This window comes from Notolabrus celidotus, chromosome 15 (assembly GCF_009762535.1).
Source record: "Notolabrus celidotus isolate fNotCel1 chromosome 15, fNotCel1.pri, whole genome shotgun sequence".
In the NCBI taxonomy this organism is placed as follows: Eukaryota; Metazoa; Chordata; class Actinopteri; order Labriformes; family Labridae; genus Notolabrus; species Notolabrus celidotus.
Window position 1 is genome coordinate 20,553,379 of NC_048286.1, and position 27,944 is coordinate 20,581,322.

General features: G+C 41.8%; 2 protein-coding genes across 2 annotated transcripts; one reads left to right on the plus strand and one right to left on the minus strand.

The window, feature by feature from the left end:
• The first annotated feature begins 702 nt into the window (after window positions 1–702).
• On the plus strand, window positions 703–7,408 carry LOC117826668 (BTB/POZ domain-containing protein 2-like). The gene is made up of 9 exons (XM_034702918.1): window positions 703–1,334; window positions 1,441–1,560; window positions 2,296–2,452; window positions 2,874–2,979; window positions 3,069–3,266; window positions 3,397–3,589; window positions 5,049–5,136; window positions 5,231–5,377; window positions 6,321–7,408. Exons 1-9 carry the CDS (start codon window positions 703–705, stop codon window positions 6,480–6,482), a joined length of 1,803 nt encoding a protein of 600 aa, XP_034558809.1. The 3' UTR covers window positions 6,483–7,408.
• A 631-nt stretch (window positions 7,409–8,039) lies between these two features.
• LOC117826468 (elongation factor 2) lies at window positions 8,040–18,907 on the minus strand. The gene is made up of 14 exons (XM_034702548.1): window positions 18,641–18,907; window positions 17,228–17,442; window positions 15,805–15,986; window positions 15,498–15,709; window positions 15,223–15,398; window positions 12,270–12,375; window positions 11,663–11,915; window positions 11,354–11,549; window positions 11,078–11,201; window positions 10,721–10,963; window positions 9,507–9,860; window positions 9,212–9,394; window positions 8,859–8,991; window positions 8,040–8,712 (listed from the first exon to the last, which is right to left on the minus strand). Exons 1-14 carry the CDS (start codon window positions 18,641–18,643, stop codon window positions 8,519–8,521), a joined length of 2,574 nt encoding a protein of 857 aa, XP_034558439.1. The 5' UTR covers window positions 18,644–18,907; the 3' UTR covers window positions 8,040–8,518.
• Between the last annotated feature and the right edge of the window lie 9,037 nt (window positions 18,908–27,944).

The window sequence follows — 27,944 nt, forward strand, 5'->3', positions numbered from 1 at the left end:
ATCTTCATTGTATGTATGCATGCATGTACAGTATGTATGTATGTATGTATGTATGTATGTATGTATGTATGTATGTATGTATGTATGTATGTATGTATGTATGTATGTATGTATGTATGTATGTATGTATGTATGTATGTTTGTATGGATGGATGGATGGATGGATGGATGGATGGATGGATGGATGGATGGATGGATGGATGGATGGATAGATAGATGTTGCGGTTACTTTTAGAATAGATTTTAAAATTGTATTGTTTGTCTTTAAAGCTCTTAATGGCCTAGCCCCCCAGTACCTGACTGAGCTTCTCCAGTATCATGTCCCTGACATTGAGATCATCTGGTCAGTAGTTAATGGTCGACCCCAAAACGAGGCTTAAACCAAAGGTGAGTGAGCCTTTGTGGCGGCTGTTCCTGGGCTCTGGAACAACCTGCCCCAACATATTCGCTCTGTGGGATCAATTGAGGTTTTTAAATCCTCTCTTAAGACATACCTTTTCTCCCTGGCTTTTAATCAAGGTTGAGTGGACATCTGGCATAATCTTAATTACATTTGAATTTATTTTATTCTATCTTATTTTATTCTATTGTATTTTAGTATTGTATTGCATGTTATGTCATTTCTGCTGCTTTTGATCTGTACATCACTTTGGTCAACCCTGGTTGTTTTAAACGTGCTCTATAAATAAAGTTTGAGTTGCTATGTTACCAATAATAAGCACAAGAGGGCAGCAAAAGGCAGCACTGACGGTGAGACTACTGGAAATACATAGCGCGATAAAGTGCGTTGTTTACGCCTACGTTGGGTTCAAGATGGCTGCTGGGGACAACAGCGGCAGGCCTCCCTGCCTTAATTTCTCCGGTCCGGGTCCTTTGGGAAACAGCCAGCCCAGCAATAGCGTTTTCTCCATGCCAGCAACCAACGGCGGAGCAGCCGGGGCGGCCGGGGGAGCACAGGGAGCAGCAAGGCGTCCCAACCCCCAGCTGGGGCCTGGCGGGGGTGACAGCAACGGAGTTTCAGCCGGAGCTCCGCCGACTGCGCAGAACTCCCTGCAGCAGTCCGCTGCGGCAGGTGCTGCGGCAGCCGGATCCATGTCCACCCCGGCGTCCAATATGGCATCCACCGCAGCGTCCAATGCACCCCAGGCGTCGGCACCGAGCGCCACTCCGGCTGCTGCGTCGGTGCTAGTGTACCGTGAGCCGGTGTACAACTGGCAGGCGACGAAGAGCACCGTGAAGGAGAGGTTCGCTTTCCTCTTCAACAACGAGGTGCTCAGTGACGTTCATTTTTTGGTGGGCAAAGGAATGGGGGTTCAGAGGATACCTGCGCACAGGTAAGAGGATTAGCCGCCCGAGCCTTAAAACACAAGCTCCCTCAGAATGCGTAAAGCGGAAACGCTGACCCTGTCTCTTGTTGTTGCTGACTGCTGACTCTTTCAGGTTCGTCCTGGCTGTGGGGAGCGCTGTGTTTGATGCCATGTTTAACGGAGGGATGGCGACGACCTCAACGGAGATCGAGCTTCCTGATGTGGAACCAGCTGCTTTTCTGGCCCTCCTGAAGTAAGCAGTGTGTTTGATAATGTGTCAGAAAGCGTGCCAGATGCACTTGTGATTTGCGCGTCCTAGAAGTGGGCGTGTATTTTTATTTACCTATTTTATATCCACGTTAAAGGAAGACACATATTTGTAGCTAAAATAATGCCCAGTCATTGCAATATAAAAAAAATGTCTTGTATGTTATTCAGCACCATGCAGGTAAAAGTTTGGATAAAGTCAGAGTGAGCAGATTGAGCTGGCATAGTCGGGATATCTACAGAAGGGTGTAAGGGATTTAGGACTGCATTATTCATGTAGGGATTTGACATCACAACATCAATCAAGTCTTTGATGATCTGATCTGTTCTTTGAAAATAATTTCTCAGGTCTGTTAGAGTTTATGTTCTCAGAAATAAAAGCTTCTAGTTTAACATGAACAATATGGGTATGGTCAGATTGTATATTTTATTGTTTTTTGTTGCAGATTTAATGACTTGTCACTGGGAGTGAAGTGACAAGTCATTAAATTTGTAACTGCATTCTCTGTCTAATTTATTTGATTAATTTTAACTTGGTGTTACTCTGCTTGTTGTTTTTTATTTATTTTATCGCGTTGTTATTTATTGTATTTTAATCTTTCTGTAAAGTGACCTTGAGTGTTGAGAAAGGTGCTTTTGAATTAAATTTATTATTATTATTATTATTGTTGTTGTTATTGTTTTTGTTGTTGTTGTGGTATAACTTGTGGACTTCCTGCAGGTTTCTCTACTCTGATGAGGTCCAGATCGGTCCAGAGACTGTGATGACCACACTATACACAGCCAAGAAGTATGCCGTCCCAGCCCTGGAGGCTCACTGTGTTGAGTTTCTGAAGAAGAACCTGAGAGCAGACAATGCTTTCATGCTGCTCACACAGGTCAGTCTCCTAACATCTATGGATGCTTACCAGCTTTGTATGCTGTTTAGACTGTCTCCTGAGTATGCTACATTTTCAAATCTTCATGTAGAATTGTCACTGGTGCTGATTCAATTGCATTTATATTACTAAAACAATACTGTTACAGCACATTCCCATGAGAAATAGGACCATGTTCTTGACGTATCATTTGTATATAACTAAAGAATCCCAAGTTTTCAAATAAATTAAAATGGACAAAAAAAAAAACACTTACTCAAAGGATTCATCTTAAACTGATGAAGTTGGGATTTAGGTTAGATAGATTAGATTTGGTGATAAAAAGTGAAGACGTCAAATCTGATTGTTAAACCTTGGACAGTCATTAAATTATGTAGTTATTAAAATAGATCATTTAAACTGTGGTGTTTGCTCGTTTCAGGCCCGGTTGTTCGATGAACCGCAGCTTGCAAGCCTCTGTCTAGAAAACATTGACAAGAACACTGGAGATGCTCTCGCTGCTGAAGGCTTTACAGACATTGATTTGGGTAATGTTGCCTCGTACATTTTCTCATTACGATTACATGTTATTCTACAGCCTGCCTGACTGCTACTCTCTCCCCTCTCCTTTTTCCAGACACACTGGTGGCGGTGTTAGAGAGGGATACTCTTGGGGTGAGGGAGGTGCGTTTGTTCGGTGCGTCAGTGCGTTGGGCAGATGCAGAAACTCACAGGCAGCAGCTCCAGCCCACGCCTGAGAACAAGCGCAAGGTCCTGGGCAAAGCTCTCACACTCATCCGCTTCCCTCTAATGACCATTGAGGAGTTTGCAGCAGGTGAACAGAAACACAGTAAAGCCAACACTGGAGTTCACTTCCACAATTTTACTGTGTTTCTTTTTTAACTTTCCATGCTCCAAAACTTTGTCCTTTACTTATGTTATTGTCATCACCCTTTCCCCTTCAGGTCCAGCACAGTCCAATATACTGACTGACAGAGAGGTGGTGAGTCTCTTCCTCCACTTCACAGTCAACCCAAAGCCTCGTGTAGATTTCATTGACCGGCCTCGCTGCTGCCTCCGCGGGAAGGAGTGCAGCATCACACGCTTTGGACAGGTGGAGAGCCGCTGGGGTTACAGTGGGACAAGCGACCGCATTCGGTGAGTATGGAGCTGAGAACTATATACCTATAGCCCCTTTTTTAAAAATCTACTACAAATGCAGCCACTACAGTCAAACTTGGACAAGTCATTAAATCTGTAACAACAAACAATAAAACATACAATTTGACCATACCCATATTGCACATGTTAAACTAGAAGCTTTTATTTCTGAGCACACAAACTCTAACAGGCCTGAGAAATTATTTTTAAAGAACAGATCAGATCATCAAAGACTTGATTGATGTTGTGATGTCAAACTCTACATGAATAATGCAGTCCTAAATCTCTTACACACTTCTGTAGATATCCCGACTATGCCAGCTCAATCTGCTCACTCTGACTTTATCCAAACTTTTACCTGCAAGCCCCCTGATTAAAAAGTATGTGTGAAGTCAGGGTGAGTCAGTGTGTGAAGGCAGCAGGTAATAGTCTAGAACATTCACCTTAAGCGAATGGGCGGGGCAATGATGTCGAAGTTCCTGTGCTTTATGCTTTTAGTATGAAGCAGAGTTTTGAACTGTTGTGTTTGTCTTACACAACATTTCTTTGATAGTTGTAGAGATATAAACCAAGAAAAAGCAAAGCGTAACATTCCATTCTGAGTTACATGTGCGAACGGCAAGTTCCCAGAAATATCAGGGCCTGAATGTACTGATATTATCTAGAAAATGTCTGCAGTTTAAGTGTTTAAGAGCTACAGAATGAGTCTTTTTGAAGTGCCTTAACTTAGCGTTTCTTAGATTTTCCCCATTGGCTTTTCGATTAATGCAAAATTAAGCTCTGTGGCATGCTCAAGTTTGTAATCCTGCACATTATTTCTGCAAAATAATCTCTACGAATGAACTTCAATCATTTTTGAAGTGTGAACTTCATTTCCAGAAGTTAAAGGCTTACATAAGGCTGTAGACAGCACCCCCTACTTTAAGCTCCCAACTTGTCAATGTTTTTGATGTGATGATGTTTAATTATATCCTGACGCCCCTTGTAGTCTCATTTGTCCAACTTTGTGCAAGCGCCTTTTTTTAGGACTTATGATCTCAACTCATGAGGGGGGAATTAGTTTTTGTAGAACAAAGGTGAAAATCTCTAAAGCATGTGGTGACTGGCTGCAGATTTCAGGATCCAACCAAAAGCCCACTAAAACGTCAGTAACTTTAAGTCCAGGGAAGGGAAACATACTGACTAATGTATAACCTCATTTTTGCAGCAAGTTATCAGATGAGCATTTTAAGGCTGGTGCATGTTTAACAAATGACATAAATTAAACAGTAAAGATAACTGGAATGGCTTAATGAGATCAAAACAATTTAGTAGGGAAATAACAACTGTGAAAGTGGTCTGTTTTATCTTTGGGAAACTGCTGAGGAAGACCATTAAATACAACCACAAATTGAACATAACACCATTAGCTTACATACTCTTTCCCTTGTTGATGATTTGTTGTTTTTCCTCTCAGGTTTTCTGTAAACAGAAGGATATTCGTGGTTGGGTTCGGTCTCTATGGATCTATACATGGACCCACAGACTACCAAGTTAACATACAGGTGTGGTAATATTATTCCCTGCTCCATTGTGCGTTGCAGCCGTGTTGTGCAACTTACTTGACTAAATGTGTCAACTCTCTCCCTGTCAATATAGATCATTCACACAGACAGCAACACAGTGCTAGGCCAGAATGATACAGGCTTCAGCTGTGATGGGTCAGCCAATACCTTCAGAGTCATGTTCAAAGAACCAGTGGAGATATTACCCAACGTCAACTACACTGCCTGCGCTACACTGAAGGTATGTCGACAGAAAGTTCCTTTGTTATGGTCTACAGCTCCTTCAGTGTATTTTACAGTCTGCTTAATATTAGTATTCATTTAGAGCAGGGGTGTCAAACTCATTTCAGTTCTGGGGCCACATACAGCCCAATTTGATCTAAAGTGGGCCGGACCAGTAAAATCATAACAAAATAACCTATAGAGAAGGACAACTCCAAATGTTTCCCTTTGTTTTAGTGCAAAAAAAATACAAGTACATTCTGAAAATGTTCACATTACATGAACTGTCTTTTAAGAAAAACAGCTGTTGTATTTTTCACCATAATGAGTCTCATAGTGGGGCCAAATATGATATTCTTGCAGGGGTGTATTCTAGTGTTACTAGTAGTGACGGAGCGCACTATGACGTACATACATGTGTGGTAAGCATGCACACGTTATGTGGCTCCTTTCGATAAGGATCCACCGCTCCCACTGTGACAAGTTTACATATGCGAAAACTTTAGTTGATTGGATCTTGAAGTGCTCTAAATAGTCTATGAATTTCAACCAGATTATGCCAACTGCAAATATTCTTTTTACACACTTTGAGAAAAAAAGGTCCCAGAGCGCCGTTCAGGTGCAATCCGTCAGCACTATAATTGTATGCAACCCCTAGAGGACAAATTTGAAATAGAAGTTACTTTTATGGAAAAATTGCAGTTAATGTCTTCTCTGTCATTTTTTCACTTTGGGAAGTCGTCCACGGGCCGGATTGGAACCTCTAGCAGGCCGCTTTTTGGCCCGTGGGCCGTGTGTTTGACACCCTTGATTTAGAGCTTCTCATTTGTTGTAGCTTGTGTGTATATTTTATTAATGTCTCTATGTTGCTGTAATTATTTATGACTTTTCTGCCTAAGATGCCACAAAACGTTAGCAGTGGTTTGATTTGAACTGAATGAACCTCTCTGTCTGTCCTGCAGGGCCCGGACTCTCATTACGGGACGAAGGGAATGCGAAAGGTGACACATGAGTCGTCATCCACGGGCACAAAGACGTGTTTCACCTTCTGCTATGCGGCAGGCAACAACAACGGCACTTCGGTAGAGGACGGACAGATCCCTGAGGTGATCTTCTACACATAGTCGCCCCTCACGTACCAGCAATCTTCCATCAAATGTGACGAGAGCCTGACACCAGCGCGGGGCCACACCTCAGCAGCCGTACTGGGGATTCAAACTCTCAAACATCATACTGCTCCCTCCATGTAGTGAACTACTGTTGACCACAAGTGAGGTCAAGTAGCATTTAAGCAATGTAGGTCACTACACGGGGCGTAGCTCATCATTTGAGATGCTGTCTCTCTCTGCCTGCTGGCTTCCTTCATCCCTTTGTGTCGAATAATGCCAGCCTCTGAGTCAAACATGACTGTGACTCCACAGGGGAAGGAGAGAAGGAGGGAGGAGCTTCTCAGATAATTCACAGTATCGATGTCATTGCTGTGGGTCGCAGCATAAAAAACTTGACACTGAATTCTCCATGAGCTGTACATTTCCCCTTCCTTTACTCCACAGCATTAGTGCAAAAGAGAGCTGCAACTGTAAGAATATACAGATTATCAGATTTGCCAAGACAAGATCCTCATCACCGTTCAGTGGAGACCAGCATTTCACTCTATTTGTTGTCAGCTGTAAGTTCCATAGACTCATAGGCTTTATGAACTCATGGCAAACTTGAACCATTCATTTTAAGCTAAACACCATGATTATGGTAAGAAGTTTTCGGGTTTCTACATACAGTACAATCTGTGATATCTCGTGTCCTTGCTTGGTAGTTGCCTATACTCAAGATACCTTGCACTTCTCGGCCTTGCATATGTTCATTTGGTTGTTCTATGGATGCACACTAACTCTGCAGATATGTTTCTTTTAAGCTTTGTTTTAAAAAGTGTGGGCAGAGGAGATTTCCCTCTTGGTGCGAAAGTTAAAGGGTTGTACATTTAAAGTGGCATTTATTAACATTATATATGTAACTTGAAAATAACTATCAATTAAAGAGTGAGGAAAAAGAACTGGTGCCTTTTTTGAAAAACAAAACAATGCATGGAGTAAGCTTTGCCAAGTGAGCTTAGCTGATTAAGACTGAAAACTGGGAAACAGCCATTCTTTAGTCTAGTGATAATGCTAATAAACATGAATAGGACATAACTACAGAAAAAATGCTGGAATATTAAAAAAAGAACAGCATGAGTCCCCAATGCTGCTTGTAATTTATGGTAAATTAGATTTTTGACATGATTCATATACAACTATTTTTCCTTTTGAATGAAGCACCCTGGGTAACTTCTGGAATACCTTCAAGTGGAAAAAATAACCACTATAAAACTGCATACTGTTGTTTTTGCACCTACACATTTAAGCCAACTAATTTATTGATATCAAATGTGTGCCTCAGAGATGTGGAAACGTAGATTTTGGTGCTGTTGGACAAAGCTCTTCTGAAATAAGCTGTCTTCAATTGGATGATAAGGAATGATAGTTTCCTGATTCCATGTGAGAAGCTAGGCTCACTCGATTCTTCCTGTAGCCTTGGTTGATATTAAACAAGTAAGATTGGTGCTGAAGATTTATTCTAACTCACTGCCACCAAGCTAATAATTGAGGAATTATTTCCCTAAGACAACTAAAGAAATAACAGTCACATTTTCATCATGAGTTGAATGTTTTTATTAATAACATCCACTGAACAAAGGTCCAATCCAGGGTTTGACTTCTGTAACACTTTGTTTCCATGTTTTAATCTGACCATGATCCCTTTAAATATGCATTATTGCAGCAGCAGTATCACAGTGCTGTACAGGCCCATCCTGACAGATATAGGGGAGGAGAGGGGGATGAGGTGGAGGAATAGAAGATGTGGAGGAATAGAAGAAACAAGGAAAACTTTGATCTAATTGCTCCCCAAAACCCTCACCCTAGGCACTTGGTGTACTGTAGCTGTGAAATGAAAAAGCATTGTTGTTTCCACTAGCTAACAACAAGGCTTCAGCTTTGTTTCTGCTCCGGACTCAAAGTCAAAACAAATTGTGCAATGTATCTTTAAGCCTGTGCAAAGATATTAAAGTGCCCACGGGGTAGGGTTTGGAGATTGATTTGGTATTTTATAATCCAAGGGTCAGTGTTTAAAGTTTGTCCAAGTAGTTGTCAAGGGCTGGAATGCCCTCTTTCAGACCTTTACGTTTCCTAATTTCAGCAACGACCTGAGAGGGTCTGGTGGTGGGGTCGCTGGGGTCTCCTGGGAGGATCTGCCAGTGATCAAATACACACTGAGGGAAGGCCTGGCCTCCGGTGTTGCTGCGCAGGTCAGCTGTGAACCCTGAAAATTTGAAATAAAGGATTGGATTTGAATTAAACTTAAAAAGAAGGAGAAGGCTAAGACCATTTTTCTTTTTTTGAGTTCAGGAATAAGAGCTAGAACCTGGAACAAAAGACCTCACACAGAACAGACTCAAACACACTCACCAAAGGACTCGTTGACAGGGAGGTAGGCTTTCACCACAAACATTGGAGTGCCAATCACTTGGGACTCCTCAGACACGTGACCACGTTTCCTGTTCAGCACACCATAAATCCCACCGACCACCTGCTCTGGGCACTGTACAGACCAGAAGCACAGAGATCAGATATGTATGAAAGTGGCATGTGGATGTTTTCTGCACATTGACAGAATGTGTGATTCTTCAATACTAAAGTCAGAAAAAACGAATTGAAAAACGTGAAGTTTTCACAAAAATCTGGAAAACCTCTGCATTTGGGTTATTTAACATTTTGATTTTAAAGATTAATTTTGAAGGTATTATGCCTTCTGCTCAAACCTGTATCTCCACCAGGTAAACAGGCTCCATGAGTCGTGGCTGAGCAGTGAGCTGGCAGGCATACAGGACCCTGCGGGCTGTGGGGATAATCTGTCCCCCACCACGGTGGATGGCATCTGCATGGAGTGTTACGTCATGAATATCATAGCGAATAGCGCGCATATTCTCCTCGCATAGAGCCCCCTGCAGAACAAAGACAGGAACTGCAAGATTATTCTCAAGACTGTACAAGTACTGTATCACAAATGTAGACATGTAAAAATAATCAGAACACATCACATCAACCGCTGCCAACCTCTTTGGTCGCCCACTGGAAACCAGCCACCACGCTGTCCTTGATCTCGTTGAGGTACTGAACTCCTTTTGTTACGTCAATCAGCAGATTCGCCCCTGTGCCGTCTGGACCGAAGCACCAGATCTTCCTGGCTTCTGTCACTTCCCACTCATATTTTTCAGCGAGGTAACGAGCGCGAGCCTTGAGCTCCTGCCGGGCAGTGACGTCCCCCTTCTCTATGTCTTCAGCCAGGCCATCAGGGAACGGACGGGCCTTCATGAAGAGACGATTATGTTTGTTTGGGGACTTGGACAGACACATCTGGTCTGATTCCTCCATCACTGTCTCTCTGTAAGACACAACTGGGTCTGATTTCTGAAAAGAGAGAAAGGAAAAGGGGGTCAAAAATGAGAGTAAGTCTGTACATGTATTAGAAGTAGCAGCAAAAGTTTATTATTGTCTCCTTTACACATTAACAAAAAATAAAAACATTGACAGTTTATATGGAAAACTAAAAATACAGACCAAAAAAGGTTGAAGCTTGAGCTTATTATAAATATTATTTTCATGTGTTTCAATGAAAATTAGACTTAAATTTTAGATTTAAGATTTTCATTTATAGTAATAGTCATTTTTGTATTATCTCAACACTTTTTATTGGAATATAAGAGCTCAACTCAACTCAACTTTATTAACTTTATTTCAACTATACCACCTTTCATACATAAAAACATGCAGCCCAAAGCGTTTCACAGAATAACAGAGACAGAAAACAAGAGCAATGGTAAAAGTATAAAAGGCATGATTATAAATAAAACACTTAAAAATAAAATAAAATCAATACAGTAAAATGAATAAAGTAAGTAATAGTGGAAAGAAAAGTTGGAAATAAGGTTGCGTTAACAAGATCAGATGAATACAAGAAATACATAGATAAATAAATAATTAAATTAGATAAATAAATGTTAAAGCAATGATTAAAATAATAATAATTGAAATAATAATTAAAATAATAAACATAATAATGCAGTCCAGGGCTAAAAATACATTTAGCCCTGGAAAAACTGTTTCCTGCCAAGGCTATCCCACTAGTGTATCCCTTGCTCTTTCCTTTACCATAATTTGTACTGTACTGTACTGTACAACTGTACTGTGTGTGGAGCTGTATCCACCATATATCACCAAGCGAAGCATCTTGTAGAGAACGCTCTGCTCCTCGGTCCCCCTTGTCTCACCTTTAATGGAATGCAGGCGTGGTCCTCCTCCAGGTCCTTAAGGCAGATCTCTAGGTGGAGCTCTCCTGCTCCTGCGATGATATGCTCCCCAGACTCCTCAATTATGCACTGCACCATGGGGTCAGACTTGGCCAGACGCTTCAGACCCTCCACCAGCTTGGGCAGGTCGGCAGGGTTCTTGGCCTCCACAGCAACTCGAACCACAGGGCTTACACTGAACTTCATCACCCTCATGTTGTGGGCCTGTGAACAGAGAGACAAGTTTTAAGACTCATTGTGTTTGTGTTGTAGTAACAATCAGTCAATTCTCATTTGATTAACAGTCCATACATGAGGGAAAAAAAAGCAATACGTAACATGTTCGTAGGTGGTGATGGTTCCTGTCTTAACCAGGTACTGGTCTACTCCAACAAGACCCACAATGTTGCCACATGGGACATCTTCAATAGGCTCCGTATACCGGCCCATCATAAGAATAGTCCTGAATGGACAGATAGAAGGGCATGTATATAAAGTGGCTGCCAATTTATATTAAAGTTAACACCCACCAGAAAGGCAGGAATACGAACTTGTCTTTTTTCTTCTCCACACATCTCATTCCACTAGTGGTGGTTTGTACAAAAACCTGCTCACCTCTGGATGGGTTTGATGTAAAGATCTTCCTTCTTGCCAGGGGTGAAGTTTGGCCCCATGATGCGCACCTTCAGGCCGGTGGACACACAGCCAGAGAAGACTCGACCAAAGGCGTAGAAACGACCCTTGTCACTGGTGGGGACCATCTTAGAAATGTACATTATCAGAGGAGCCTTAGGATCACAGTTCTTAATACCTGAGAAGAGAGCAGAGACAGTAAGAAATGAACATGAAAATTTAAAGAACACTTTTTATTCATTTTATCTCAAGAACTTTAGGTGTGTGTTGGTGTGAAAATGTTCCACTGACCCATGGCAGCCTCGTCGTCTCCTGGCCCTTCATACAGCAGCTCACAGCGGTACTTCTGTGCAGTGACTGGGGACGGCAGGTGGATGGTGATCATCTGGAGCAGAGCCTCTCCGGCAGGCAGCCAGCGACGCATTACGGCCTTCAGCAGGGGCTTCCCCTCTTTCTCCTTGTCCTCTGTGTCTAATTTGACATCCAGCTTTTCAATGAGTTTGGCTGTCTCCTCCTTCTTAAAATTCATGATGGCATCAAACACCTAAGAACAGTAGGAGAACAACCCAGGGTCAAAAGTATTTTCTAAAATCGTTCCTCAACTCTTTTAAAAGCCCCTATGTGTGATCTTTGTGATCTCTGTTATGGTACAAGATGTTTGTCTGTAGAGAAATTAGATATTTCTTAAACAAATCAAAGCTTAGTGTCTTCCAGGTTGTATAAACATGTGGTCTATTACAGTGCATTGTTATTGCAACATGTTCCATGGTTAGAAATGTTTAAATCTTACAGGCTTTGAGGTAGTGAGGTAGATCACAAGATATTCATCATGAAAGCTAAGTCCTAGCTCAACTAACTTATATGTATATGGGTATTAGTCTTTTTTCTCTCCATTTACCTTAAAGATGGGGTCCAAAACAAGCTGGCAGAACGTGCGAGGAAGCTTCGTGCCATCAGGACTGGTGGCAGACTTACTGAACTTGCCAGCACTTGGGTCAAAATATCTGTACAAATAAATATAGAATAAAGTCATGACAATCAAGTTATTGATAGTTGGACAATAATTGTGTTGTAATTATGCAATATATGTCATTAACAAAGTCAAGCTTTGTAGGTTTTATTTGAGAATTGAAAATCAGAACACCAGCTGTAAATCCTGTGGTTGCTGACCTCTTGTGGTTATAATAATTTTCAAATGACAGCTAAACCATCCTCTCTGGTATCATATGTTGTTTCTAAAGAGCTACTACTTAAAGAAATGACTTGCAATTGTTAAAAACGTGGTTAAAACTACAGTGATGTAAAACCCCAATTCCAAAAAAGTTGGGAAGCTGTGTAAAGATTAAACAGATTTGCAAATTATGTTAAAAATGGGGAAAACATTTAGAATGGATTGGGTTTGCAAGTAGGAATGTGTTGATAAATGTATGTATAACTTTTTTAACTGTGTTTGTATATGTTTATTAGTTTTGATTTAATTGTACATTTACTTGTATATATGTATTGTATCATTTTAATCAAAAGTCCTATTTTAGTGCTTTTATAGTCAATTCCATACAACTCCTTTTATTTGTATTATTTTATTTGATCTTTAATTGTTTGTATCTCCAAATCAAAAAAAATAAGTATCCTATTCGATGACTTATGATACTCCTGATGTATTGTTGTTTGATTATTCTGGGGGATTCCTGTCCCACAACGCATTGACCTACAAAGCCCTCCATCACCTGGCCCCCTCCTATCTCACTGACCTGCTTCCCCCTCACAACCCCTCCCGTGGTCTCCGTTCCTCCAATGAAAACCTCCTCTCCCCACCCTGTAGGACCAAGCACTGAACATGGGGTGACAAGGCTTACTCCATTGCTGCCTGGAACTCCCTCCCCAAACACATACGCAACTCCACTGACCTACAAACTTTCAAATCCCAGCTCAAAGCACACCTGTTCAGAACTGCTTTTAACTGTTAATGTTTTTATAGTCACTGTGTTTCTATTTTGTTTCTTTTATTCTGTCTTTTAATGTGTGTTATTTGTGAAGTGGGATCAGAATCTATGGCACTTTTAAACTGTTGACCCGAGGGGCACTTCAGTAGAGGAGGGGGTCTTATTTCAGTCCCTGTGAGGCGTGAGAAGGCGAGGTGAGCCTCGCCAGGAAAGAGATGCTGGTTTATGATATGAACACCATCCAAATATTCAATTTAATTTATCTCTTGTCGTTTGTGCGTGCGTGGGCACTAGGAAGGATTTTTTTAATATGTTAATCTTTGCCTTTGCCGAGGAGTAAATGTCAAGTTAGAGCGATTTTCAAGTCTACTGGTGAGGAGATGCTCATGTGACTGGAGGGAAGCTGACTGAGAGAAGAACAGGGTCTGCTCTGCCTCCCTGCTGCTGAACACAATACATCCACAAACACACACACTGACACACACACCACAACTTCTGGTCCTCTGCTGCTCTTACAGTGTTTGCTATGTACAAACAATATTCATAAACCAATCATTTTTTTTAATCACGTGTATTTTCTTCCAAAACCAACATATTTATACAACAATCAGAAATGACATGACCCCTATATAGCTATATAAATAAAATGTATTATTATTATTATTATTATTATTATTATTATTATTATTATTATTTATTTGTTTATTTATTTATTTTTTCTAAATGTCACTGTAACTAACTTGATGTCATTGTAAATGAGGGTTGCCCCACAATGATCTCTCGAGTATAAATAAAGGTTGATTCATTTATTGATTAAAGCATTGTTAAGCATTTGAACTGTTGATAACAAGTCAGTGGGGCCCTCTCCTCTGTAGAGTGGAAAACACAGCATCCATGATTTCCAAAAACAATGTCCAATTTTGATTTGTCAGACCAGAGAGCAGATTTCAATGTCACCTTTGTTCATTTTGAATGGGCTCCGACCGACCCAGAGAAGTACCCAGCATTTCTGGATCATGCTACCATACGGTTTCTTCTTTAGTCTGAACTGTTCAAACCAGTATTTGTGGATCCAGCAACAAACTGTGTTTACAGAAAGCGTTTTTTGGAAGTGATAATGAGCCCCTGCCATGATTTCCACTGCAGAGTCATGTCTGTTTAATGCAGGGCTCCATGATCACAGCCATTCAGTATTATTTTTTCTGTATATGATGAAAAACCCCCAATGTTTTTGCAATTTTATGCTGAGGAACATCATTCGGAAATTGTTGAACTATGTCCTCATGCAGTGTCCTACAGAGTGGTGAACATCTTCCCATCTTTACATGAGAGCCCAAGCTTCTCTGGAATATACTTTGTATACCTGATCATGTACTTACCCTTTTCAAATTAACCTAACCTATGTCCTAACTTTTAGAAATATGTTGCAGGCAACACATTCAAAAAGTATATTTTTCATGAAACAACAACATATTTTAGGTTCAACATATGACATGTTGTATTTGCACTATTTTCAATAAAATATACGATTGAAATAATTTTTAAAAAATGTGTTTTTTATCAACATTTTACAGTGTCACAACTTTTTTTGGAATTTGGGGTTGTAGAAGAGTACTGCAGATGTAGTCTGTACACTGTGACATTACTGATTAGTGTGGTTACAGGTGCAGCAGAGCACACCTTAGGACACACCTAGCTCTTTGTTTGTGGATGACCATTTTGAAGGCTGGAATTTTATATTTTGGATGTTGCCATTTTGCATTTAGGAAGTGATCGCATTTCCAGGATGGATGGGGATTGTTATGTCTAGCCTTGTAAGTCATCTTGGTAGTGCCTTGTACCACCCCCTTAAATGAAACCTACTCCTCACAGGAGCTTTGTGTATATCTCTAGTGCTGCTATGTTTACCTGTCTCCCCAAAGTTTCTTCATCATGTCCTCCACCTTTTTACACCTCTCTGCCGGCTCCAGCTTAGATTCTCCTTTTGTGAACTTTGCCACATACATCTCAGCAAACTGCTTTAAGGTGAATGCCCAGCCATGGAGGCCAGAGCCGAACCCGACTGTACCTATAACAGGGTCAATCTAAGAGGGGAAAATTTTTAATGCTTCAAAATTGTATGCAGCAAAATTTGAACAGGTATTCAAATACATCTTTGAGAGGTGAATGAGCATCTGCCTCACCATGATGTTCCCCATGGGTCCCCCCTCATCCTCTCCGTAGGTGGAGATAATTACGTTGACGTTCTCCACGATACGCTGAAAGGTCTGATAGAGAGCATCTTCCTTCAGTTGCAGCTCCAGGAGAGCCCGGTCCATCTTATTCATCATCAGAACTGGCTTGATGCGTTCAGCAATGGCCTGCCGCAGTACCGTCTCAGTCTGCACACATACACCTGACAAAAGAAACAGGCAGGTAAGACTGGGTGATAAAGAAGGTATATGTGTAGGTGTGAAAGATGGGGAGGGGATTACATCATTATATAATTACCTGAGACACAGTCCACCACCACCAGGGCTCCATCAGTGACTCGGAGGGCAGCAGTGACTTCAGAAGAGAAGTCAACGTGACCTGGAGAGTCAATGAGATTGATGAGGAAGCCGTTTCCGTCTTTACACTGCTTGATAAACGCCAGGTCGTTGTCTCCGAGCTCGTAGTACATGGAGATGGCTCTGAAAAACAGAGAGGGGCACTCAAAAGCTAGCAAACTGGATACAATTCTGCATCAGTCATGAAAAACTTGTCTCCACAGAGACCAGATCACCCTAATGGGCCGACATTTTGAGCGGAAACTCGTTCTTTCAAACTGGTTCAACTGGGATGATTTCAGCAAATACCAGGGGATCAATGTCAATACTGCTGCATTTACTGAAATCTAGATGGAAACATGCTGAGTGGACAACAGGACAGTGGGACTTTTAAATGCTTGTATCAAGGCTCTCTGGTCGCAAACATTTACTCTGTTTCTGCAAAACTATTGCTGAGATTTTTTATTCTAAATTATAAGATTAGTTGTATTTTAACCACTTGAAAAACAAACAATGTGATAATGAATCAATACAGGTTTTTATTATACTGTCAGACATTAGACTGTTGAAGCATTACATTATTTCATATCAATAACTTAATTGTGCAGTCATCTCTGTGGACAACTAAGACCAAGAAGACATTTTTTTATATTAACTGTGTATCATACTGTTATCACTTTATCATGTCCTCACTGACGACAGGGTTAAGTGTAAACAAATATATTCTCATGTGAACATAACATAGTCCTGTGTTCTAAGATTGCTCTAACTAAATCACTTTTTTTTTCCATCAAAAGAATCCAACTAAGAGTTAATGTTTTGACATGTCGGCACTCATTTCTGATAAATTGATGCCAGTTTAGTGACAGACTTCTCTTGTGCTTGTTTGAAGTGGCGGGACGATGTCATTTTTGTGCACCAACAAGGATTTGATATGTGATTTTATAAAACATTGTGGAGTTGTTTACATCATCAAGCTGATCAAGTTATAGTCACACGGTCCTGATGGTGCAGAGATTTGAGGTTTAACCCCCTTTAAACATAGTTTGCCCTCCAAATTATTCAAATTAGTTTTTTGGGGGGCATGAATATTTCTTTAATTAAAAATAAACTCAAGGGGCGCTGGTGGCCAAGCAGTCTAAGCGCCTCACATACAGAGGCTACAGTCCTCATCGCAGAGGTTGCCGGTTTGACTCCTGGTCGGTGGACCCTTTGCTGCATGTCCTCCCCCACTCTCTACTCCCCACATTTCCTGCCTCTCTTCAGCTGTCCTATGATTAAAATAATAATAAAATAAAATAAACTCAAGATTTTATACCCTAACTTTAATATGCTGCTAAAAACAAACAGAGCTGTTTCTCAACCCATTTTTCTGCACCACATACGTTGATTTGATGGTGATGCAGCGCTCCTGCTCGTCTTTGCGAGTGTCTGTGAAGCGGGTCTCTCCAGCCCTAGATGAAGCAATGATACCCGCCTTGGACACCAGTGAGTCCGTCAGAGTGGATTTCCCATGATCCACGTGGGCAATCACGGACATGTTCCTGATGTTGGACTTCTTGTCCATGATGGCACGGATCTGATCCACAGTGAAGTTCACCTGAGGAGAGAGGTTACATTCAATTATTTACATTCACCAGGCAGAGGCTCATTTTATTCATCATTAGCAGCCATTTATTTATGTCCACTACCAAATCTTATTCCAAGTAGAGTTATAAAAAGAAAGGCACGTTGGTAACTGAATCCATCAGCAAGGAGTGAGGGCAACACATGAAGACTTTACCTTCTGGTGTCTAAGTAAGCAACAGATCAGGAACTACTGAGTCACCACTCATGCTGCAATAGAGTGGGTCGAGCTGTAACCATTTCACAGTCACTTGGGAATAAAACAACCTCATCTCATATTTGAATTCAGCTTAAACTATTTAAATGAAGGTTTAATGTACATAGATAAAAAAGGGAGAATCCTCTTAGATCAGATTTAATTTTTAAAGACTGCAAAAATCTGAAGTAAAGTATGAAATCATTACTTTAATACAGATACAGGCATTTTTAGAAATATTTGTACCATAGTCTGCCAAACAGATATAGTCTAATTTAATATGGAGAAAGAAAACAAGTACATATTTACCAGTAAACACAATGACTAGCATTCATGTAGCCAACAACATGAAATTAAAATATTACATTTAGGGTGTTCACACGTTCACAAAGACTCTGATTATATAACTTATTGTAGTTAAAAAATGTACTAAAAAACCTGTTTTTTAAACATTCGTGTGTACTGTACTTCTCCCTGTCAGTGACGCGGCGCTGTTATACTATGTTCGTCTGTTGTATGAAGTAGAGTAAGAGTATGACGCAGTTCCTTTTAATCTGATCCACACTCCGCTATTGCGCTACAGGACATGTCAGGCCCGTGCGTCTCCTCTAACACAGTGTATTAAAATTATATTCCTGCAGTCATGCGACAGCAATAGCTCCATTTCAGAGGCTTTGCTATGAACGTCACAGTGAGGCAAAGCGGGCCGTGCAGTAAAGGCCACAGCCCTGCAGCAGCTTTATCAGATATCTGCTGCGTATGACCCAGCTGATCACTTTCACAGCCTTTATCAGATCACACAGCATCGCCATACAGCCCGCTTCTCTCACACCTGTCAGGCTCCATGACAGCTTGTTGCACCGTAACAGCTATACATGAAGGTTATTACGCAGAGTGGCTGACATCTCGCCTTACACCTTATACAAAATGGATAAAATACAGTGTCACCAAAGCATGAAAGGCTGTTCAGTCTCACCATTTTGTCAGCAGGTCGTCGCTTTACGCGTCAGACGGTTTATTGCTGTTCACACTGCCTCTGAGACCAGGCAGCCTCGGTGGTGACAGGGGAGACGCTGCTGCTGCTGCTGCTGCGGCTGTCGGATAGCGGAGTGGTTCAGGGGATGTGCAGCAGAGGGCGCTGCCCAGACGGGTCACACCACATTCTTGTGGATGCGAGCCAAAGTCTGTGGAGCCAACTCTGTAAAACACACCTATGCTGCAGCACACCGAAAACAACAAAGTCATGAGACTTTAGAGATGCATGAAGAGGCAAAACAATTTTGTACGTTAATAAGCTTATGTGGCATTACATATGTTCACTGTGGTTGGCACTTGTAAAGTTGTGCACACTGAAAATAACAACTCTCCACATTTAGCTCCAAAATGTCATATAAGAGTCCAATAAAGAGTGCATTTTTAAAAGTCACTTTTTAAAAATCACATTTAGAGCAATATTTGTGATCTTCTTCAAATTCAATTTTGTTGTGAAAAATATATTAAGTTAAATACATTGTTAAATCTAAATGTTAAATCTAAATGATAAATCTAAATATTAAATATAGTCTAAATGTTAAAAATTTGTTATAAATGTTAAATGTTAAATCTAAATGGTAAATATAAATATAAATGTTGAATATAACTCTAAATGCTAAATATAAATCTCAATGTTAAATAAAGATATAAATATTAAATATAAATCTAAATGCTAAATGTAAATGTTAAATATCAATATACATGTTAAATATAAATCTAAATGTTAAATATAAATATAAATATTAGATATAGATCTAAATGTTAAATGTAATATTAGATATAAATCTAAATGTTGAATATCAATCTACATGTTAAATATAAATCTAAATGTTAAATATAAATATAAATATTAGATATAGATCTAAATGTTAAATATAAATATTAAATATCTAAATGTTAAATATAAATATAAATATTAAACATAAATCTAAATGTTCAACGTTAAATCTAAATTTAAATCACAAATATTCCTCTAAATGTGATTAAAAAAAAGTGACTTTTGAAAATGCACTAATTTTTATGACATTTTGAGCTAAATGTTGAGAATTGTAGCTGTTATTTTCAGTGTGCACAACTTTACAAACGGCGCCCCATAGACACATACATATTTTTCAGCTGAAAGAGTGATCTAAAGGGAAAATCAGACCACCACAATGGTGACATTATTTCTAAAACAGATACATTTTTGAGAAGAAAACTTTTAGTTATTTTCAGGATTTCACAGTCCCATTGGAAATATATATTTATTCTTCTATTCAGATAGATATATTTGTAGAAAGACCTAATATGCCCTATCAAATAGGGCTTGTTGTACATTCAGGGGCTGTTTCATATTTATAAGAAAATACGCTGGTTCAATGAAGACTTTTTGATTGAAAAAATGAAGTTGTTGAAGTATTTTTTTTTAACCAAAAATAAGGTAAAAAGTTGAATAATTGATCTAAGGTCATAACTAGATTTCACAAAGTCATCTGGTTATCTCAGGGTTCCCACTCTTTTTCAGAGATCATTTTCCAGGACATTTCCAGGACATTTTCATTGATGATCAAGCTGGTACAGTATGAATGAATGACAAAAATGGCCACAAATGTTTCTCAACTCAACTCAAAATATACCTGCTTAATCATGATATTCATCCTGCTAAGTGGTCGATACAAAACAAAGCAAATGTCACGTTTTTTTATTTGAGTTACCGTAAACTCTGAAAAAATCGCACCGGTGTATAGACGCACTTTGTATTTGAAGATCTCTCAGAGATTTTAAAAAATGTAAACTGTCTTCCTGCATGGTGATGTCTATTATGATCAGCGATGTCTACAATGTGGAGTTTCTGTGCAGCTGTGTCGCTCTTTTTGTTCCGTTTGTTTTCACTATCAGGAGTGCAAACTACACACTGCACACACTGCTTGCGTTTGGATCTGGTTCTGGTTCTGTTTGCTTGAGTTCGGTTCTGGTTCGGTTCTGGTTCGGTTCTGGTTCGGTCCTGGTACGGTTCTGGTTCGGTTCTGGTTCAGCTCTGGTTCGGTTCTGCTTCGGATCGGGTTCGGTTCTGCTTCGGTTCTGCTTCAGTTCGGTTCTGGTTTGGTTCTGGTTTGGTTCTGGTTTGGTTCTGGTACGGTTCCGGTTCAGCTCTGCTTTGGTTCTGCTTCGGTTCTGCTTCGGTTCTGGTTCGGCTCTGGTTTGGTTGGGTTCTGGTTGGGTTCTGTTATGGTTCTGGTTCGGTTCTGGTTGAGTTTGCTAGAGTTTGGTTCTGGTTCTGTTTGCTTGAGTTTGGTTTTGGTTCTGTTTGCTTAAATTTAGTTCTGGTTCTAATCCTAACCCTAATCCTAACCCTAACCCTAATCCTAACCCTAACCCTAATCCTAACCCTAACCCTAATCCTAACGCTAACCCTAACCCTAATCCTAACCCTAACCCTAATCACAACCCTAACCCTAATCACAACCCTAACCCTAACCCTAACCCTAACCCTAATCCTAACCCTAACCCTAATCACAACCCTAACCCTAAGCACAACCCTAACCCTAATCACAACCCTAACCCTAATCCTAACCCTAACCCTAATCCTAACGCTAACCCTAACCCTAATCCTAACCCTAACCCTAATCACAACCCTAACCCTAATCACAACCCTAACCCTAACCCTAACCCTAACCCTAACCCTAATCACAACCCGAACCCTAATCACAACCCGAACCCTAACCCTAATCACAACCCTAGCCCTAAGCACAACCCTAACCCTAATCACAACCCTAACCCTAACCCTAAACACAACCCCAGCCCTAACCCTAACCCTAACCCTAACCCTAATCACAACCCTAACCCTAACCCTAATCACAACCCTAACGCTAACCCTAACCCTAACCCTAATCATAACCCTAACCCTAACCCTAATCACAACCCTAACCCTAATCACAACCCTAACCCTAATCACAACCCTAACCCTAACCCTAATCACAACCCTAACCCTAATCACAACCCTAACCCTAATCACAACCCTAACCCTAATCACAACCCTAACCCTAACCCTAATCACAACCCTAGCCCTAACCCTAATCACAACCCTAACCCTAACCCTAATCACAACCCTAACCCTAACCCTAATCACAACCCTAACCCTAATCATAACCCTAACCCTAACCCTAACACTGACCATAATCATAACCCTAACCCTAGCCCTAACCCTAATCATAACCCTAACCCTAACCCTAACCCTAACCACAACACTAATCCTAACCCTAACCCTAGCCCTAACCCTAATCACAACACTAACCCTAACCCTAACCCTAATCACAACCCTAACCCTAACCCTAATCACAACCCTAACCCTAACCCTAACCCTTACCCTAATCACAACCCTAACCCTAACCCTAATCACAACCCTAACGCTAACCCTAACCCTAACCCTAATCATAACCCTAACCCTAACCCTAATCACAACCCTAACCCTAATCACAACCCTAACCCTAATCACAACCCTAATCACAACCCTAACCCTAATCACAACCCTAACCCTAATCACAACCCTAACCCTAATCACAACCCTAACCCTAACCCTAATCACAACCCTAGCCCTAACCCTAATCACAACCCTAACCCTAACCCTAATCACAACCCTAACCCTAACCCTAATCACAACCCTAACCCTAATCACAACCCTAACGCTAACCCTAACCCTAACCCTAATCATAACCCTAACCCTAACCCTAATCACAACCCTAACCATAATCATAACCCTAACCCTAGCCCTAACCCTAATCATAACCCTAACCCTAACCCTAACCCTAACCCTAATCCTAACCCTAACCCTAGCCCTAACCCTAATCACAACACTAACCCTAACCCTAACCCTATTCACAACCCTAACCCTAACCCTAATCACAACCCTAACCCTAACCCTAACCCTAATCACAACCCTAACCCTAACCCTAATCACAACCCTAACCCTAACCCTAATCATAACCCTAACCCTAACCCCAACCCTAACCCTAATCACAAACCTAACCCTAATCACAACCCTAACCCTAATCACAACCCTAACCCTAACCCTAATCACAGCCCTAACCCTAAACACAACCCTAGCCCTAACCCTAATCACAACCCTAACCCTAACCCTAATCACAGCCCTAACCCTAACCCTAATCACAACCCTAACCCTAATCATAACCCTAACCCTAACCCTAACCCTAACACTGACCATAATCATAACCCTAACCCTAACCCTAATCATAACCCTAACCCTAACCCTAGCCCTAACCCTAATCACAACCCTAACCCTAACCCTAACCCTAACCCTAATCATAACCCTAACCCTAACCCTAACCCTAATCACAACCCTAACCCTAACCCTAATCACAACCCTAACCCTAACCCTAACCCTAATCACAACCCTAACCCTAATCCTAACCCTAACCCTTATCCTAACCCTAACCCTAATCACAACCCTAACCCTAACCCTAACCCTAATCACAACCCTAGGCCTAACCCTAACCCTAATCACAACCCTAACCCTAACCCTAACCCTAATCACAACCCTAAGCCTAACCCTAATCACAACCCTAACCCTAACCCTAATCACAACCCTAACCCCAACCCTAATCCTAATCACAACCCTAACCCTAACCCTAATCACAACCCTAAGCCTAACCCTAATCACAACCCTAACCCTAATCCTAACCCTAACCCTAATCACAACCCTAACCCTAACCCTAATCACAACCCTAACCCCAACCCTAATCCTAATCACAACCCTAACCCTAATCACAACCCTAATCACAACCCCAACCCTAATCCTAATCACAACCCTAACCCTAATCACAACCCTAACCCTAACCCTAACCCTAACCCTAATCACAACCCTAACCCTAATCACAACCCTAACCCTAACCCTAACCCTAACCCTGACCCTAATCATAACCCTAACCCTAACCCTAACCCTAATCACAACCCTAACCCTAACCCTAATCACAACCCTAACCCTAACCCTAACCCTAACCCTGACCCTAATCATAACCCTAACCCTAACCCTAACCCTAATCCTAACCCTAACCCTAATCACAACCCTAACCCTAATCATAGTTCTGGTTCTGTTTGCTTGAGTTTTGTTCTGGTTCTGTTTGCTTGAGTTGGTTCTGGTTCTGTTTGCTTGAGTTCGGTTCTGGTTCGGTTCTGGTATGGTTCTGGTTCGGTTCTGGTTCGGTTCTGGTTTGGTTCTGCTATGGTTCTGGTTTTGTTCTGGTTCCGCTCTGGTTCGGTTCTGCTTCGGTTCTGGTTCAGTTCTGGGTCGGTTCAGGTTCGGTTCTGGTTCGGTTCTGGTTCGGTTCTGGTTTGGTTCGGTTCTGCTTCGGTTCTGGTTCAGCTCTGGTTCGGTTCTGCTTCGGTTCTGCTTCAGCTCTGGTTCGGTTCTGGTTCGGTTCTGGTCCGGTTCTGGTTTGATTCTGGTTCGGGTCTGCTTTGGTTCTGGTTCTGGTTCGGTTCTGGTTCAGTTCTGGGTCGGTTCAAGTTCGGTTCTGGTTCGGTTCTGGTTCGGTTCTGATTTGGTTCGGTTCTGCTTCGGTTCTGGTTCAGCTTTGGTTCGGCTCTGGTTCGGTTCTGCTTCAGCTCTGGTTCGGTTCTGCTTCAGCTCTGGTTCGGTTCTGCTCCGGTTCTGGTTCGATTCTGGTTCGGCTCTGGTTTGGTTGGGTTCTGGTTGGGTTCTGTTATGGTTCTGGTTCGGTTCTGGTTGAGTTTGCTAGAGTTTGGTTCTGGTTCTGTTTGCTTGAGTTTGGTTTTGGTTCTGTTTGCTTAAATTTAGTTCTGGTTCTAATCCTAACCCTAATCCTAACCCTAACCCTAATCCTAACCCTAACCCTAATCCTAACCCTAACCCTAATCCTAACGCTAACCCTAACCCTAATCCTAACCCTAACCCTAATCACAACCCTAACCCTAATCACAACCCTAACCCTAACCCTAACCCTAACCCTAATCCTAACCCTAACCCTAATCACAACCCTAACCCTAAGCACAACCCTAACCCTAATCACAACCCTAACCCTAATCCTAACCCTAACCCTAATCCTAACGCTAACCCTAACCCTAATCCTAACCCTAACCCTAATCACAACCCTAACCCTAATCACAACCCTAACCCTAACCCTAACCCTAACCCTAACCCTAATCACAACCCGAACCCTAATCACAACCCGAACCCTAACCCTAATCACAACCCTAGCCCTAAGCACAACCCTAACCCTAATCACAACCCTAACCCTAACCCTAAACACAACCCCAGCCCTAACCCTAACCCTAACCCTAACCCTAATCACAACCCTAACCCTAACCCTAATCACAACCCTAACGCTAACCCTAACCCTAACCCTAATCATAACCCTAACCCTAACCCTAATCACAACCCTAACCCTAATCACAACCCTAACCCTAATCACAACCCTAACCCTAACCCTAATCACAACCCTAACCCTAATCACAACCCTAACCCTAATCACAACCCTAACCCTAATCACAACCCTAACCCTAACCCTAATCACAACCCTAGCCCTAACCCTAATCACAACCCTAACCCTAACCCTAATCACAACCCTAACCCTAACCCTAATCACAACCCTAACCCTAATCATAACCCTAACCCTAACCCTAACACTGACCATAATCATAACCCTAACCCTAGCCCTAACCCTAAGCACAACCCTAACCCTAATCACAACCCTAACCCTAATCCTAACCCTAACCCTAATCCTAACGCTAACCCTAACCCTAATCCTAACCCTAACCCTAATCACAACCCTAACCCTAATCACAACCCTAACCCTAACCCTAACCCTAACCCTAACCCTAATCACAACCCGAACCCTAATCACAACCCGAACCCTAACCCTAATCACAACCCTAGCCCTAAGCACAACCCTAACCCTAATCACAACCCTAACCCTAACCCTAAACACAACCCCAGCCCTAACCCTAACCCTAACCCTAACCCTAATCACAACCCTAACCCTAACCCTAATCACAACCCTAACGCTAACCCTAACCCTAACCCTAATCATAACCCTAACCCTAACCCTAATCACAACCCTAACCCTAATCACAACCCTAACCCTAATCACAACCCTAACCCTAACCCTAATCACAACCCTAACCCTAATCACAACCCTAACCCTAATCACAACCCTAACCCTAATCACAACCCTAACCCTAACCCTAATCACAACCCTAGCCCTAACCCTAATCACAACCCTAACCCTAACCCTAATCACAACCCTAACCCTAACCCTAATCACAACCCTAACCCTAATCATAACCCTAACCCTAACCCTAACACTGACCATAATCATAACCCTAACCCTAGCCCTAACCCTAATCATAACCCTAACCCTAACCCTAACCCTAACCACAACACTAATCCTAACCCTAACCCTAGCCCTAACCCTAATCACAACACTAACCCTAACCCTAACCCTAATCACAACCCTAACCCTAACCCTAATCACAACCCTAACCCTAACCCTAACCCTTACCCTAATCACAACCCTAACCCTAACCCTAATCACAACCCTAACGCTAACCCTAACCCTAACCCTAATCATAACCCTAACCCTAACCCTAATCACAACCCTAACCCTAATCACAACCCTAACCCTAATCACAACCCTAATCACAACCCTAACCCTAATCACAACCCTAACCCTAATCACAACCCTAACCCTAATCACAACCCTAACCCTAACCCTAATCACAACCCTAGCCCTAACCCTAATCACAACCCTAACCCTAACCCTAATCACAACCCTAACCCTAACCCTAATCACAACCCTAACCCTAATCACAACCCTAACGCTAACCCTAACCCTAACCCTAATCATAACCCTAACCCTAACCCTAATCACAACCCTAACCATAATCATAACCCTAACCCTAGCCCTAACCCTAATCATAACCCTAACCCTAACCCTAACCCTAACCCTAATCCTAACCCTAACCCTAGCCCTAACCCTAATCACAACACTAACCCTAACCCTAACCCTATTCACAACCCTAACCCTAACCCTAATCACAACCCTAACCCTAACCCTAACCCTAATCACAACCCTAACCCTAACCCTAATCACAACCCTAACCCTAACCCTAATCATAACCCTAACCCTAACCCCAACCCTAACCCTAATCACAAACCTAACCCTAATCACAACCCTAACCCTAATCACAACCCTAACCCTAACCCTAATCACAGCCCTAACCCTAAACACAACCCTAGCCCTAACCCTAATCACAACCCTAACCCTAACCCTAATCACAGCCCTAACCCTAACCCTAATCACAACCCTAACCCTAATCATAACCCTAACCCTAACCCTAACCCTAACACTGACCATAATCATAACCCTAACCCTAACCCTAATCATAACCCTAACCCTAACCCTAGCCCTAACCCTAATCACAACCCTAACCCTAACCCTAACCCTAACCCTAATCATAACCCTAACCCTAACCCTAACCCTAATCACAACCCTAACCCTAACCCTAATCACAACCCTAACCCTAACCCTAACCCTAATCACAACCCTAACCCTAATCCTAACCCTAACCCTTATCCTAACCCTAACCCTAATCACAACCCTAACCCTAACCCTAACCCTAATCACAACCCTAGGCCTAACCCTAACCCTAATCACAACCCTAACCCTAACCCTAACCCTAATCACAACCCTAAGCCTAACCCTAATCACAACCCTAACCCTAACCCTAATCACAACCCTAACCCCAACCCTAATCCTAATCACAACCCTAACCCTAACCCTAATCACAACCCTAAGCCTAACCCTAATCACAACCCTAACCCTAATCCTAACCCTAACCCTAATCACAACCCTAACCCTAACCCTAATCACAACCCTAACCCCAACCCTAATCCTAATCACAACCCTAACCCTAATCACAACCCTAATCACAACCCCAACCCTAATCCTAATCACAACCCTAACCCTAATCACAACCCTAACCCTAACCCTAACCCTAACCCTAATCACAACCCTAACCCTAATCACAACCCTAACCCTAACCCTAACCCTAACCCTGACCCTAATCATAACCCTAACCCTAACCCTAACCCTAATCACAACCCTAACCCTAACCCTAATCACAACCCTAACCCTAACCCTAACCCTAACCCTGACCCTAATCATAACCCTAACCCTAACCCTAACCCTAATCATAACCCTAACCCTAATCACAACCCTAACCCTAATCAT

Bases quoted from the DNA above. Each gene is read 5' to 3' on its own strand.
- LOC117826668 (XM_034702918.1), top strand. From the start codon at position 703: ATGTTACCAATAATAAGCACAAGAGGGCAGCAAAAGGCAGCACTGACG. The intron at 2,980-3,068 runs GTAATGTTGCCT...TCCTTTTTCCAG, and splicing joins CTTTACAGACATTGATTTGG to ACACACTGGTGGCGGTGTTA. The intron at 5,378-6,320 runs GTATGTCGACAG...TCTGTCCTGCAG, and splicing joins CTGCCTGCGCTACACTGAAG to GGCCCGGACTCTCATTACGG.
- LOC117826468 (XM_034702548.1), bottom strand. The intron at 15,987-17,227 runs GTATGTGGTGCA...TCTGTTTTTCAG, and splicing joins TGCATCACCATCAAATCAAC to AGCCATCTCCATGTACTACG. The intron at 11,202-11,353 runs GTGAGCAGGTTT...CTGTCCATTCAG, and splicing joins TACATCAAACCCATCCAGAG to GACTATTCTTATGATGGGCC.